Source organism: Cyclopterus lumpus, chromosome 3 (assembly GCF_009769545.1).
Source record: "Cyclopterus lumpus isolate fCycLum1 chromosome 3, fCycLum1.pri, whole genome shotgun sequence".
Classification (NCBI taxonomy): domain Eukaryota; kingdom Metazoa; phylum Chordata; class Actinopteri; order Perciformes; family Cyclopteridae; genus Cyclopterus; species Cyclopterus lumpus.
In genome coordinates, this window is record NC_046968.1 from 541,174 (window position 1) to 557,980 (window position 16,807).

Sequence of the window (16,807 nt, forward strand, 5' to 3'; positions counted from 1 at the left end):
CATGCTACTGCTCTATTGTATTCTGTGTGTGGCAGCAGGATTCCAGGTTAATCTCTGTCCAATAAAAGCAGCTTTCATCCCTTCATACAGGTGGTGTTAATGACTGCTGCTGACTCTTGTAGAACCCTTCCTGCCGTTAACCCCTTCACTGTGATAAGACCCCGTTAGCTGCCCTCCACTAGATCTCAGGCCCTGGGAACTGGCTGTGGGAGGCAGTGGCCAAGCCCCCCCAGTCATTTACACAATGTCCATAGTAATGAACTCCTCCTCTTTTAGTGTTGTCCTTCAAACCACAAAAAGCTGATGTAGCACATCTTGAGACCCCCCTATTGACAGTTAGCAATCCATCAGTAAAGTGAAGAAGAGGGAGAAGAAGAGATACAATGATGTGTAAGTCCATTGCACACATAGCCTGACTGTGTGCTTTTCTGTACACTCACTTTTCTTTACAGTCGCCCGACTGTGGTTCAGTGGAAGAAGAGGGTCCTTCTGCAATCAGAGGATCGACCTCACTTTGCATATTTTTTGATAACATGACATTAGATTAGATGACAATTAGTTATCATCAAATGCAGCACAAGACACAGTCTAAACGTCTAAAGGTGGTAAACAGATAAAGAACCGCTTCAGATGAAATTAAGAAAAGAGACATTCACAAGCCTATATATATATATATATATATATATATATATATATATATATATATATATATATATATATATATATATATTACATTCCATTACATCCAAAGCGACTTACAATAAGTGCATTCAACCATGAGTACAAACTCAGAACAACAAGAATCAAGAAAGTAACGTTTCTTCAAGAAAGCCAAACTACGAAAATACCATAAGTAATACCATAAGCAAGTGCCACTGAAGTGCTAATCTGTTTTTATTCAAGGTATAGTCGGAAAAGATGTGTTTTTAGTTTCCGGTGGAATATGTAGAGACTTTCTGCTGTCCTGATGTCAATGGGGAGCTCGTTCCACCAATGAGGAGCCAGCACAGCAAACAGTCGTGATTTTGTTGAGTGTTTAGCTCGAAGTGAAGGAGCTACAAGCTGATTGGCAGAAGCCGAGCGAAGTGAACGTGCTGGGGTGTGAGGTTAGACCATGTCCTGGGTGTGAGGTTAGACCATGTCCTGGGTGTACGGTTAGACCATGTCCTGGGTGTCAGGTTAGACCATGTCCTGGGTGTGAGGTTAGACCATGTCCTGGGTGTGAGGTTAGACCATGTCCTGGGTGTACGGTTAGACCATGTCCTGGGTGTGAGGTTAGACCATGTCCTGGGTGTGAGGTTAGACCATGTCCTGGATGTGAGGTTAGACCATGTCCTGGGTGTGGTGTGAGGTTAGACCATGTCCTGGATGTAAGGTTAGACCATGTCCTGGGTGTGAGGTTAGACCATGTCCTGGTGTGAGGTTAGAACATGTCCTGGGTGTAAGGCTAGACCATGTCCTGGGTGTGAGGTTAGACCATGTCCTGGATGTGAGGTTAGACCATGTCCTGGGTGTACGGTTAGACCATGTCCTGGGTGTGAGGTTAGACCATGTCCTGGGTGTGAGGTTAGACCATGTCCTGGGTGTGAGGTTAGACCATGTCCTGAGTGTGAGGTTAGACCATGTCTTGGGTGTGAGGTTAGACCATGTCCTGGGTGTGAGGTTAGACCATGTCCTGGGTGTGAGGTTAGACCATGTCCTGAGTGTGAGGTTAGACCATGTCCTGGGTGTGAGGTTAGACCATGTCCTGGGTGTGAGGTTAGACCATGTCCTGAGTGTGAGGTTAGACCATGTCCTGGGTGTGAGGTTAGACCATGTCCTGGATGTAAGGTTAGACCATGTCCTGGTGTGTGGTTAGACCATGTCCTGGGTGTGGTGTGAGGTTAGACCATGTCCCGGTGTGAGGTTAGACCATGTCCTGGGTTTAAGGCTAGACCATGTCCTGGGTGTGAGGTTAGACCATGTACTGGATGTGAGGTTAGACCATGTCCTGGGTGTGAGGTTAGACCATGTACTGGATGTGAGGTTAAACCATGTACTGGGTGTGAGGTTAGACCATGTCCTGGGTGTGAGGTTAGACCATGTCCTGGGTGTGAGGTTAGACCATGTCCTGGTGTGAGGTTAGACCATGTCCTGGGTGTGAGGTTAGACCATGTCCCGGTGTGAGGTTAGACCATGTCCTGGTGTGAGGTTAGACGGTGTATTCCTATAGACCTCAGTAGTAATGACTTCATGAACTTCTTCAATGAAAAGATTTGAACTATTAGAGGCAAGATTGATGATCTCTTGCCCTCAACTACTGCCGATCTGTCATCAAGAGGAGTGGCCTTGGAAACGGCTGTATGCCCTGGTGTATATTTGGATAGCTTTTCTCCCATTAACCTAGACCAATTGTCCTCAACGGTTTCTACTTCTAAACCGTCTACCTGTCTCTTGGACCCCATCCCAACAAGGCTGCTTAAAGACGTGTTGCCTTTAATTGGCACCTCTCTGTTGGATATTGTTAATGTGTCTTTGTTAACAGGCCATGTACCACATTCCTTCAAAGTAGCTGTAATTAGTTTATTTGAGGAGTTTCAGTCAGGATTTAGAAAACACCACAGCACAGAGACAACACTGGTGAAAATTACTAATGACCTCCTAATTGCATCAGATAAAGGACTCATCTCTGTACTGGTATTATTAGACCTTAGTGCTGATAAAGGACTCATCTCTGTACTGGTATTATTAGACCTTAGTACTGATAAAGGACTCATCTCTGTACTGGTCTTGTTAGACCTTAGTGCTGATAAAGGACTCATCTCTGTACTGGTCTTGTTAGACCTTAGTGCTGATAAAGGACTCATCTCTGTACTTGTTTTGTTAGACCTTAATGCTGATAAAGGACTCATCTCTGTACTGGTATTATTAGACCTTAGTGCTGATAAAGGACTCATCTCTGTACTGGTCTTGTTAGACCTTAGTGCTGATAAAGGACTCATCTCCGTACTGGTATTATTAGACCTTAGTACTGATAAAGGACTCATCTCTGTACTTGTCTTATTAGACCTTAGTGCTGCGTTCGACACCATTGATCATGACATCCTATTACAGAGACTGGATCAGTCGATTGGCATTTCAGGTACCGCACTAAGTTGGTTTAAATCCTATTTATCAGATCGATCTCAGTTTGTATTTGTAAACGATAAAGCCTCAATGACCACCAACATTAATCACGGAGTTCCACAAGGCTCTGTGCTTGGACCAATTTTATTTACCTTATATATGCTTCCTTTGGGCAATATTATCAGGAAACACTCCATAAACTTTCATTGCTATGCAGACGATACTCAATTATATCTATGGATCAAACCAGAGGAGACCAACCAGCTCGCTAAAATTCAAGAATGTCTTAAAGACATAAAAACATGGATGACCTGCAACTTCCTGATGTTAAACTCAGACAAAACTGAAGTTATTTTACTGGGCCCTGAACACCTCAGAGATCAATTATCTGGTGATGTGGTTTCTGTAGATGGCATTGCCCTGGTATCCAACACCACTGTAAATAATCTCTAGTTATCTTTGACCGAGACTTGTCCTTTAACTCCCACGTTAAGCAAATCTCAAGGATTGCAAATTGACATTGCATATTTCATATTTGCCTGTCAATTCATCAAACGTGATATTCCTAGTTCTACTTTAGACACCACTGGTGGAAGAAGAACACTATTTCAATGTCGTTGATAAACCCAGTTATTCCATCATTATGTTGTGTCACTTGCTCTTTTGAATGTGTATTTCTGTGTGGGTTTTGTAGGAGCTACAGTGTGGTGAATGTGGAGAAGGGCCAGGTGGAGGTGAAGAGGATGTCGTGTGCCGGCAGCAGGATCAGCTGTCAGATGAAAATGGGTAACGTTCTGTGGATGGCCACTGAGGTACACACCACTTGAAATCGCATCACTTGTATATCTCATTTCTAGTCTTCTGACCACTTAAAGTGCTTTACCACTACTTCATCATTCACCCATTCACACCCATTCATACACTGATGACAGGGGTTAAGGTGCCACCTGCCCATCAGGATTAACTAACTTTCATACAAGTTCAATTCAGTTTATTTTGTATAGCCCAATATCATAAATCACACATTTGCCTCAGAGGGCTTTACAATCTGTACACATACGACATCCCTGGAAAAAACTCGGAGTGAACGAGTGTTCTTCCTCTCGGTAGTCTCTGTGATTCACCGTTCGATGCATCAACATTCATAAGGTTCTTTATGTTGACCATTTATGGCTAAATGTGGGTGTGTAGAGGGATGTGAGGCTGAACCAGCTGCCCACTTTTACAGGTTGATTTGGGATTTATAAAAGGAAATAGCTCACTTGCAGGTTTACGCAAGATTTTATTAATCTAAATATGTGTTGGCGTACATGCTTTTCCTCCTTTGAACATACGCAAACATTTAGTGTGGATCCTACTCTCTGTTTTATAAATTATATATATATATATATATATATATATATATATATATATATATATATAGTATAGTGGTTAATCAGTGAGTTTTAGAAGTGTTTCTTAAGGAGTATGCATTGACTTTGCACAGAGCCAGGCTAGCTGTTTCCCTCTGCTGACACTCTTTGTGCTAAGCTAAGCTAACCACATTCTGACTCTAGCTCCATTCTCAACACACGGACATTACATTACATGTCATTTAGCTGACGCTTTTATCCAAAGCGACTTACTATAAGTGCATTAAACCATGAGTCCAAACTCAGAACAACAAGAATCGAGAAAGTAACATTTGTGTTCATTATGGGATACTATTTTAACTATTCATTTATATAGCACCATTTAAACATGCAGCTCACATTGCAAGATTAAAAGAACACAAAAATAGACAGCAGAACATACAATTTTGCAAGACTGAGTAATGTAATCCATTTTCCTTATTGTAGTTTATTTAGTTAAACTAGCTGTATTTTCTTATAGACTTGTTGTTGCAAAAAGGTGATCACATTAGTCTAAAGGGCTAATAATATGAATGAGCGTTTCAGCATCTTTCTGAGTAAGAAAAAGTCTGATTTTTGCAATATTGCTTCGAGGTAACCTTTTTAAAATAAGAATTCAAATTTCTCTCAGAGTTCGTGATGTGTGTTTGAATCTGTTTGCTAAAACCACCAATCATTGAGAGCAGCTTTTTTCTCTTTAGCTCCTAATTAAATTCATCCCATACTCATTTAGTGTAAAACCTTGTGGCGTGTGTTTGTTTGATAGGAGCAGGAGGTATTCATCTACAGTCTGAAGGACATGTGTCCTCTCAGTCAACCCCAGAAACAGTTCTCTTGTCCAGCCATCATCACCTGCCTGTTCCCTGTCCCAGCAAGAGAACAGGTCAGCTCCCGTCTGCACGCACGCACGCACACACACAGCACGCAGCATGAACGCACGCAGCACGCACGCAGCAGCACGCATGCACGCGCACAGCACACATGCAGCATGCACGCACCACGCACACACCACACACTCACCACGCACACAGCACGCACGCACGCACCACGCACGCTGCACGCACGCACCACGCACGCACCACGCAACACGCACCACGCATGCACGCACGCACCACGCACGCACCACGCACGCACCACGCACGCCACACGCACGCACCACGCACGCACCACGCACGCACCACGCACCACGCACGCACGCACGCACGCACGCACGCACGCAGCACGCACCACGCACGCACCACGCAGCACGCACGCACCACGCACGCATCACGCATCACGCACGCACCACACAGCACGCACCACGCACGCACCACGCAGCACGCACGCACCACGCACGCAGCACGCAGCACGCATCACGCACGCACCACACAGCACGCACGCACCACGCACCACGCACCACGCACGCACGCACCACGCACGCACGCACGCACCACGCACGCACCACGCACGCACCACGCACGCACCACGCACGCACGCACGCACCACGCACGCACCACGCACGCACCACGCGCGCACGCACGCAGCACGCACCACGCACCACGCACCACGCAGCACGCAGCTTTTAGGATGTTTTAATTATGTGAAGTGTCTTTGAGTATTATGAAAAGCGCTATATAAATTAAATGCATCATTATTATTATTATTATTATTAACATCAATGAAAGAAATACTCTTCTTTCCAACTCAACGCTGTTCTCCAGCATTGACGCGCTGCCTGACAAATATCACCAAGTGTGAGCAGCTCATGAGTAAAGGAACAAAAAGCCTTCACTTACAGAGTCCGAAAAGGACTCTAGATGGTGTGGAAGTGTCAACATGTTGATGTTCATGGAACCTCAATTCCCTGACGTCAGTCTTCTTTTAAGTATAAACATGGAGACATTGACAGGTAGGATGTCCACAGCTTTAGTACCGCCAGTAATGACAGCTTACCTGCCACTTCTAATGGCCCTAAAACAACCCAGGGCCAGCAGCATGACTGTCAGTCACCAAACAATGCTTTGGGGGAAATGTTGTTTTATGGTCTTTACTGCTCTGACCTCTGACCTGCTGTCCTGTTAACAATCTTCTCACAACTGCTCTGCACCTTGGTACCTTTTGAAGTGTAGCAGGTAGAATCCAGGTGTTAGGACATCTTAATGTACTAGGGGGACATCTCAATGTCACAGCAGTACAGGAAACAGATGGGGACTTTGAGACAAGTAGACAATGAGACATAAACGCTTTTAATTGTAACAATCTGAGAGTGTAAGATGATTAATACAATGTCAATGTTCCTCACCTGTTAAGAGCCTGGCCAGAGTGTTTGCGGGGATGTCTGACGGCCTGGTGGCAGTGTACAGCTTAGTGGACGACCTTCCTCTGGAGGATGAGACCTACCTGTGTTCACACACCCTCAACAAGTCAGTGTTTGCTCTGAAGGACTCAGATCCCAGGCAGAGACCCTACCCAGTCAGGAGCATGGCACTGGTCAGCAGTGGCTCCCAGGTGAGCATATAATCAGTCATAAATGTCATGTTTGACGAGTCACTATGAAGATTAGTCATTACTTTACATAATGGACATCAAGGTAAGACTCCATCCTCACTGTCCTTGTCCCTGTCCTGGTCTCTGTCCCTCTCTGTGGTGTTTATCAGTTATGGTTCTCCAACGGTCCGGGCGTGCTGGTCATTGACTGTCTGAGTCTTCAGGCAGTTCGAAGGCTGGAGCCCTACAACCCGCCGTCGTCTATCGTATCCATGACAACCAGCTTCAGTCTGTGGGGAGAGGAGGCAGTCTGGACTCTGGACGACCACATCAACACGCTGCTGCTCTACCATGCTGCCTCTTACCAGCTCTGTGCAAAGTACTGGTGAGTGGAGCTTCAATGGGCAGGACTGCCACAGAGACGTGTCTTCATCAGGCGTAGGGCTTGACATACTAGAGCAGGGAGAGAAATTAGCTTCAAATATGGAGAGTGAAATATCCAAAATCAGTCCCATAAAGAAAGCAAAAGAGCACTCTTGGCAGCATGTTGCAGGTTAGCAGCGAGCTCAGCCTGTAATTATGACATTTTGGGTTCAAGTCCCACAAGATCAACATACGGATGTATAAGATGCAACATTCTATTAACGTAGGACGTATCAAATGACCCCAGCCAGGTCATTTATTTTATATATATGTATATATACTACCAATATTATCATATTATAAACCTGTTGTTGGGCTTATTAATTCCTATGACTTTAGATGTTGTCCTCCACCTTCAACTCCTTAGCTGTCCATGGAGAAGTGTCTTCCAGTTTCCCTTAGTGTTCAGGAAGTGAGCTCAGTTTGGAAACAATCCTCATTAAGACATGTGATGTGATGCGAAGCAGAACAGTCTCTGACCTACTCCATGCATGCATATTTGAAACAAGATGGCACCTCTTACTTCAGAATTCAGAGAGTCACACAATGACTTGAAAGACGTGACACATGTAATCCTACCCTCTGCTTTGAAGTGCTGCTCATGCCCGAGCTGAAACAAACTGTTTTGACTTGAGTGGCTGTTTTAAAATCATTTCATGGTTTCAGCTGCGGGGACAGCAATCCTCTTCGGGATGTGTTTGCTGTGCAGCGTCCTGCTGGGGTTACCATGGCGACAACCACTGACCACAAGACCACAGACCAAGAACAGAAGCTGGAATGGACTAATGGAGAAGTGACATTGATCTACAACGAGGAGGCGGGCACTCAGATCATCCAGCACCAGGACTCACAGACGGACTACTGCTCCATCTCATCTAACTGCTCCCTGGAGCTGCTGGGGTCAGACTGTTCCAGCACCGCAGGCCTCGCCTCATCAGTCAGCCACAGCAGTGTGCCACCGCCTGGAGACCCGGAGGAGACGGGCCGGGACCGGGACCAGCAGGCACCCACCAACCCTGAGTCTGATCTGGACACTGCAGAGACCGTGAACCCCACACGGCCTCAGCTGCAAGCCTTCACTGTGCTGCCAGTGAACGGATCTCTGTGGATCCCCAGGTACAAAATACCGCAACACACAGTCACAGGCTAATATGAAGTGAATACAAATCTGATGCAGGCAAAAATGTTCCCTTTGACCAGTGTAACGTTACAATCGCAGCACAAGCCTCTTCTCTTTTTTGCTGTGGTCCTGAAAACAAGACATCCGCACATTACAAAATGTGGTGAATCTATCTGGCAATAGCAAAGTGCTTTCCTACGCTGTGGCAAGGGCGGGTTGGTTGGTGACGATGTTGGATTTAAAAGTGTGTTCTTGTTTTATTCTGTATTTGTGAACGTTGTATTTTAATAGTTATGAACAAAACCTCCAGTCGCTTTAACGTAAAGAAAACCAGACCTGCCAGAGGGAGAACGATAAGCACCCAACGGCTGGACCAGGAACTACTAGCCTGTAGCAGCTAACACACGAGCTTTCATCATGTCCGAGTATTCTCAGCCCCCATGTCGACGTTGATAACTCGGATGATGATGGGAAGGGCCATGTTGGCTGTTAGCAAGTTCCTGTAGTTGCTACAGCACACACACTACTGCATAGCTTTCAGATTGAACCTCCTTCCACTCACTCGTGTCAAACCTCCAGAAATACACTTCTCCTGAAACTGTCACGTCCATATTGCTCTCGTTCTTCCTGCTGCTGCCTCACGTTTTATTGGCTGTAGCTTTAGTCTTTTGGTTCTTCAGCCTATTAAAAAAGTATTTCTGGGTTCTTGACCTCGTTGGTAGTGCATCCCACCACACAGCCGCTTTTAGCCATTTCTGTGACCAGGAGGCATCTTCATCAAATACAAAGGCGATGGAGAGTGAGGACTTGTTTTTCCCTCTAGTGTGGGCGGGACTTAATTGCACTCTGTCTTATTTAACGTTGTTTGAATCAGGTGTCAGGTCAGACATCACTGACCACTTGGTACTGTAAACATGTCATATGAATGTGTGTGTGGTTGTTTGGCAGGCGTGGGGGTGACCTCATGGTCATTGAAATGCAGTCACACGATGATCAGCTCAGGGGGCGTGTCACTGCTGTCCTCACTCCACCTGGATGTTCCTCTTTGGGGTGAGCTCACTTCCTGTTTAGAGTTATCAAGTCTCCACCAAACAGGATGTGGGATTTTGTGCAAACGTCTGTTTGTTTATTTTGCAGCATATTCTAGCCAAATGAAACCAGAATGTGAGGGATGTAGTATTCAATGTTCATTTTGCAACATTAATTTCCAAGACTTGTATCAGTTGGCACTAATTGGACCTTAAAGACAACTAACTATATCCTGATGGCACAGGCAGTGTGTTGATAATAAAGCCGGACTGTTAGTATCCACAGTGTCACCGTGTTCGAGATGAATCAAACAGAAACTGGCTGCAGCACTCCAGCAGAAGTGGTTACTTTGAGTTAATACTGCCCTCAAATATAATCTAAAAACAGCCTCCAGCAACATGGTAACTCAATGCAAAATGTGTATATGTGTCAATTACACATGCATAAAACTAAGTTTGACTTATAACATGTATTTCCCTTGAAATGGCTAGTTTATCTTTTTAAGATTAGTGTACAATGCAACAAACACACATTAAACAGGTGATTATTGGTTTTAACTTCTATTTGTTAAGTTTAGGATATAAATGATCTGCCATAACGTAACAGATTTCAAATCAAATAATACATCTACTTATGATATACCAACTTTGATTTACTCTTAAATAGGCTTCATCTTGTTTCTTTCTACCATGAAAGACTGACTTTGTCAGTTCTAAATTGTTTTTTCTTCCACCTGCAAGGAGATATTTTTTTTAAACCATTCATCGCTGGCCAAAGAGCTATATATGAATATACTGATGCAGCTTCAATACAGCTTCGAGGAAAGATCCCTCATCATGTACTTATGGTGCTCAGCTGAGTCTGTAATTATTTCTGTAAAGAAGGCAGCAGCTGGTCCTCTGCAGAAAGGACTTCTGTGTGAGCTTCCACAGAGGGGCCTGGCCTTTTAGCAACAGGCAATAAACAGGCCACCCAAAACAGGGGCCTTAATAAGCGGTTATTACATGGTGCACCTGTAACATAGGCAACGCATTGGGGGGTCATGGCTCAGGTCAAGGGAGAGACGGTCAGGCCTGCAGGGCTTCATTCCTAGAGCACTTTGTTTTTAAAGGTGCTATAAATGAAGTTATTATTATTCCTGTCATACAGTGTCTGCTGTGTTGTTCCATCAGGATCATAATGCTGCCTGCCCTCTCTCTACCAACCCTGGGTTAGCTGTGGTTGTGTATGTCAGTGACTTCACAGAGCACGGCCTCAGCTGTTCTTTTAACCTGCAGAACATGAGCGAACATCAGAGGATAATGATACACCTCGGGAAGATGAAACAACAATGCAAGAAGATAATTCAAGGTTGTTCTGTATGATACATGACACACCCAGAAGCTATTTTGCCTCCCAGAATGCTTTGTGTCACAGCCGTCATAAATTAGACTGAGTTTGAACATTCTTCTTGGATCCATTTTACAGTTTTTCTTTCCAGGAGAAAGTGGAGTAGATATTTCAGTGCAAGATTTATTTAGTTCTTTACCAGCACTAAGACAAATATTAACTTCAGTGCTAACAGTACTTTCAGTATCCTCAGTGGCTTTCCAGGGAACCGCTTCCTAGAATTGCCAGCTAGCTTCTAGGAATAGCTAATTACAGCTGCCAACTTTATCTCCCTCCCTTTCCTTCGCAGATCGATCTCTGTCTTTGTCCCTCACTCCTTTTCCCTCTTCTCTCTCCTCCTCTCAGGATCCTGGAGGAGGCCGCACTAGTGGCAAAGGACACAGTTGTATGTGGCTTTCACAAGGAAAACATGGAGTGGTGCCTGTGTGTCTGGAGGGGCTGGGGCTGCCGCGAGCTGGAAGTCTTCTACCAGTCTTACGAGGAGCTTGGCCGCTTGGAGAGCAGCATGAGGAAAAGAAGGTAGCTGTTGTGCTGCGTCGGCGAGGTGCAGAATCGCAGCTCTGTACGGAGGGCGAGCCGAGGGGAATACACACCGACAGACTGCCAGTGTTCAGAGCAGGGGCCGGCGAACGCTGACATCAGAGCACCGTAGGAGGGGGAGGAGGCCTGAGCCTCCAGCTGTGCACAGCGGTTATGTCCCCTCACTGCATACCTCAGTAGCAATAATAAGCCAAGACCTGAAAGATCTGTAATCCCACAGCGGACATGAACAGCTCTGAGGCTGAGTCACAGATCAAGGTCGCCAGAACAAAACTCCACTTCTGCACAGCTTTTAATGGCTGCTGCATTTTCCTATTCAAACGGTTTGGTATGACTGGAATTCAGCTCCAGATGAGGAGGAATGTTTGTCTGACTCCAGCTGCTGCAATCCATTGTATATTCTGCCTGACACTGTCTGTCCCAGTGTCCTCTCATTTAACTACTCCAAGCAGCACCTTTATGGACCTGGACATTCAAGTCCTGAGTCTCTTTAAATGGATTGGTGATGGAGTTAGGATGATGTTGTAGATGGGTGGATGGCGGTGACACTGACTCAGAGCACAGTGTTCCTCTCTTTATCTGTGCCACATGAACCTGCATGACACCCAAAGCTCCCATTGTTACCAGAGAACATCTGTGTTCTGTTTATCATTATGCAACAGACCAGCGGTTTCCAGCATACTTTTACACAAAGCTTTACTCTGGCTTCGGACACCACAGAGTTCCCTTTGTGTTCCTTGCATCTGTACCTCAGAAGGACAGAACATGGTCTGTTCTTTGGGTTTTAGTTATCTTTGTTACATCTTTGTTTGGTCAGCCTTTTACTCACAGGGCTCAGGATGCAAGAGGGATTCATAGGAAATGATGTCGTGGATTTGATGCGGAAGACAGAAGCATGCGCTCATTAGATATGATGTAGAAGACAATATTGGATCATTAATGCAGTTCTCTCTTCTTTATTAAAACAACTTGCTATAAGCTGTAAACACTGTTCAGTACATTCAAACTGATCTCTGGTTGTTCTGTTGACTACACCAGTAACCATCAACCAATACAATCAGTGTGCATTGCCATAATAGTTTTCTCTTGATTAAAAGGACATCATCCCTGTTCATTAGTAGTTTGATACCAGTCCATGTTATTATATTGACGGAAAACACCACCAACAGTTTTCAGCTTTTCAGAAACACTTGTGAAATAATTCAATTCAGGTTTTTTTGTATAGCTCAGAATCACAAATGACAAATTATCCACAAAGGGCTTTACAATCTGTACACATACAACATTTCTGACCTTTGACCTCACATCAGATCAGGAAAAACTCCCCAAAAAACAGAAAAAAGTGAAGAAATCTTCAGGAGAGCAACAGAGGAGGATCCCTCTCCCCGGATGGACAGAAGAATAGATGTCATGTGACCAGATGAACAGAGTTACAGAGTTACATAAACACATTACATGAATATGAATAATGAGTAGTAGGGAAGGACCCCACGTCATGAGTGGAGCAGAGGCTGAGAGGGTTATATGCTAGTTCTATAGCCAGACATCAGCCCTCAGCTGCTCCCTGGTCTGTCCACACTGGAGTGTCTCCAGAGGAGCTTAGATTACAGACACAAGGAGGATCTAAAGCACCACCAGGGCTCTGGTTACAATGCAAAGCTGTCGACCCCAATGTAAGGCTGAGAACCACTGGAGGAGACCATGTGGTTTGAATCATGTTATCTTTCCAACCAAATACATGTGTTGTCTTAAATGGGCACATTTTCATTTCGACAGTGGCCAGTGAAGATCTGTATATACCAGCCTAATAGTAAGGCAGAGGTTGTGTATTTATCAGAATGTATAATGATGGTATATTGTAATAGGTGGTGTGTACATAATCACTGTATAGTATGATACTACATAAAGTTCTTATGATAACTCTGTTTCATGACTGCCTGCTCTTTGAGACACATAAGCTGAAGTCCTGGACTCATGAATCTGTCATGCATTGCACACTTGGGTAGAGGGAGAGACGCCTCCTGTGATGAAGTGATGATGACAGATGAGGGAAGGAGGCTGATAACAAGGCTCCTGCTTGGTATGAGAACCATGAGAGGCTGCTTCCCGCTCGGAGCTTTAGCAAAGCTAAGTCTGTGATGTGGTATGTAACGCAGCATGTTAACGGTACAGCAGACCTGCTCAGTAGTTCACTGAAGTCGGGGGACCTAAAGAGACAACTAAAGAAATGAAGCAGCACCGACCAGAGTGGGATATACTGACACAATTTAAAAGCACAGGATTCTACAATTCCCATAATAACAAGTCCTGCCAACTAAACCACAACAATGAACCATAAAAACGTTACTAAAGACTTCTCACTCAACAGAAAAGTGCATTCAGTAGAGTGCAGGTCAGTCACCTAAAGCATCCCCTGCATTATGGTCTGTTTGACTCTAAATGACCATAGTTTACTAAATGAACATCATTCTGTACTGAAGAGACTTGAAACTAGAGATTGAGACCAAAAACTAATGTTTACAATGTTTACTGAGGGAATAAATCAAGAGAAGTAGAGTCATTTATATAGACTTCTATACAACCAGAGGAGTCGCCCCCTGGTGGTCAGGAGAGAGAATGCAGCTTTAACACATGAAGCATAGACTTCTATACAACCAGAGGAGTCGCCCCCTGGTGGTCAGGAGAGAGAATGCAGCTTTAACACATGAAGCATAGACTTCTATACAACCAGAGGAGTCGCCCCCTGGTGGTCAGGAGAGAGAATGCAGCTTTAACACATGAAGCATAGACTTCTATACAACCAGAGGAGTCGCCCCCTGGTGGTCAGGAGAGAGAATGCAGCTTTAACACATGAAGCATAGACTTCTATACAACCAGTGGAGTCGCCCCCTGGTGGTCAGTAGAGAGAATGCAGCTTTAACACATGAAGCATAGACTTCCCTTTTCAGAACTGGAGCTTGTCGCCTGTGTGTAATGCTTCCAGTTGACTGTTTATAGCTTCACTTGAACAGAAACTGTCAGTCCTACTGTGTGTTTTGTTCTGTTTGCTGTAAGCTCACAAGCCTGCTTTGTTGAAGTCCACAGAGGTTCAGTACAGCTAAACAATAGTTACAATTTGTTCTTGATCACTTGCCGGCCCGGTTAAGAAAGGAAGGAGTCAGCGGTCAAAAAGTGTGAATCACTGCAACCACATGAGGTCCTTAAGAATATTCTGATAAATGTCAGTGTAAACAGACATTTATCAAAGCACTGATGTTGCCATCCTTTCACCCACGACTTTTAAACTCCACACCTCCAGATTATTATGTGTCCAGGCCCGGGTTGATAAAGACAGATCTCTTTCTTATGACTTCTTCTTCATAGCGTGTTGTCATAGTTTCATTTGTTGACACTGCCCCTTCAGAGAGGCAGCACTACATTCAAAGACGCCCTAACCCCGAGAGGCTAAGCTAAAATTGTGTGTGCATTTGCATGGCTTTAGTTATCCCTGTGCTAATCAGTAGCATGTAAACTGTGCATATTACACTGGTTCCTTGTATGTACGGAAACATTACTGATCAGAAATGGATCTCTGAGCTGAAAATCAGCTGTAATATTATAGATCCTAACTTATCCTGAAAAGACCACTCTTGGAAATACCTGACCCCTCCTGACCTCCCCTGGCCCTAGCCCTCCTGCCCCACCTTGGCCTCCTGTAAACAAGATGACAGAGTGGTGCGCCAGGAGTTTACTCAGCAGCCAACATGGTGGCACTACAAATATCATGAATGATGCTCTTGTTATTTAAAAAGACTTGGCCCTCTGTTGGACTGATATGAATAAATCATGCACAGTCCTCAGGTGCTCTCATTTAACCTCCAGTCAGGATAGAATACCCACAGCAGTCTGGCCTCACGGACACTCTGCTAAGGCTAGCATTCATTCTTAGCTATCGACTGGATTCTTACATGGATCAATGGTTCATAGTTGTGGTTTTTTTCCCCGAACACTAGACAGAAGAGGGCAGTAGAGAGAAGCCGTGATGGCTAATCTCTTTGAAGGGCTTCCTTGATGCATTGCTGCTGTCTTTAAGTCTTTAAACGTAAAGTTTCTCATCATAGGTGTTATGGCCATGACTGTCAGAAGTCATGTTAATGCAGTTTGTCATTTTGTTTTTTATTATTATAAGTGTAACCAATCAAACAAAATACAATATCAATGTTTTTTCTTTGACCAGCAAATTAATGTAGCCAACATTGGCATGGGGCTATGCTGCTGCTGCTAATACTACTGCTGATACTACTACTAATACTGCTACTACTGCTAATACTACTGCTGCTAATACTACTGCTAGTACTACTGCTGCTACTACTACTGATACTACTACTGCTAATACTACTGCTGCTACTGCTACTAGTACTACTGCTACTACCACTACTACTACTGCTACTACTGCTAATACTACTGCTAGTAATACTGCTGCTACTACTACTGATACTACTACTGCTAATACTACTGCTGCTACTACTACTGCTACTGCTACTAGTACTACTGCTAGTACTACTACTACTACTGCTACTACTGCTAATACTACTGCTGCTAATACTACTGCTGCTACTACTACTGCTACTGCTACTACCACTACTGCTAATACTATTACTGCTAATACTACAGCTACTAATACTACTGCTACTAATACTACTGCTAGTACTACTGCTGCTACTACTACTAATACTGCTACTACTGCTAATACTACTGCTGCTAATACTACTGCTAGTACTACTGCTGCTACTACTGCTGCTACTGCTACTACTACTGCTGCTAATACTACTATTACTGCTACTGCTAATACTACTACTACTGCTAATACTACTGCTGCTACTACTACTGCTACTGCTACTACTACTGCTGCTAATACTAGTATTACTGCTCATACTACTACTACTGCTACCACCGCTACTACTACTGTTACTACTACTGCGCTATTCACTAAATAAGTCTAGTCTAATTGAGTAACAGAGGGCTTCTGTTGGTCTAATATTCAGTTCAGAGTATGGAAGACTGATCATTGTTGGGGATCCTTAATTTACAATCAGAGCAGCCCAGAGTTTTATGATATGGAGTTAAATGTAGCAGATTTGTCAGCTAAACAACCATTCAGTGATCTCACTTCCAGCACAGAAGAACAAAGATAGGTTTCCAGATTTGTAATTTAACTTTCTATGTTATGTAACCTAAAAATATACTTTCTCTAATGAATTAAAATGGCATTAAAAATATTGCATATAGCTGCTGTAAATCGGAAAAGAAGAGGGTGCGCCCTACCCTCCTAGGTTTGAGTTAAGGTAGGTTTTCTTCTTTTAAA

General features: G+C 44.2%; 1 protein-coding gene across 6 annotated transcripts in view; it reads left to right on the forward strand.

Moving 5' to 3' along the window:
• lrrk1 (leucine-rich repeat kinase 1) overlaps positions 1-12,758 on the forward strand; it is a 100,380-nt gene extending 87,622 nt beyond the window's left edge. For 3 of the 6 annotated variants that reach the window (XM_034557651.1, XM_034557679.1, XM_034557688.1), the window contains 7 exons: positions 3,800-3,917; positions 5,263-5,379; positions 6,786-6,983; positions 7,133-7,347; positions 8,052-8,501; positions 9,454-9,555; positions 11,269-12,758. In XM_034557651.1, coding sequence (XP_034413542.1) covers positions 3,800-3,917; positions 5,263-5,379; positions 6,786-6,983; positions 7,133-7,347; positions 8,052-8,501; positions 9,454-9,555; positions 11,269-11,446 — 1,378 coding nt within the window. In that variant the 3' untranslated portion in view covers positions 11,447-12,758. Of the gene's footprint in view, positions 1-3,799; positions 3,918-5,262; positions 5,380-6,785; positions 6,984-7,132; positions 7,348-8,051; positions 8,502-9,453; positions 9,556-10,706 lie in introns of all 6 variants that reach the window. The other 3 variants (XR_004611525.1, XM_034557668.1, XM_034557659.1) reach the window with 3 other exon arrangements.
• Positions 12,759-16,807: the final 4,049 nt, after the last annotated feature.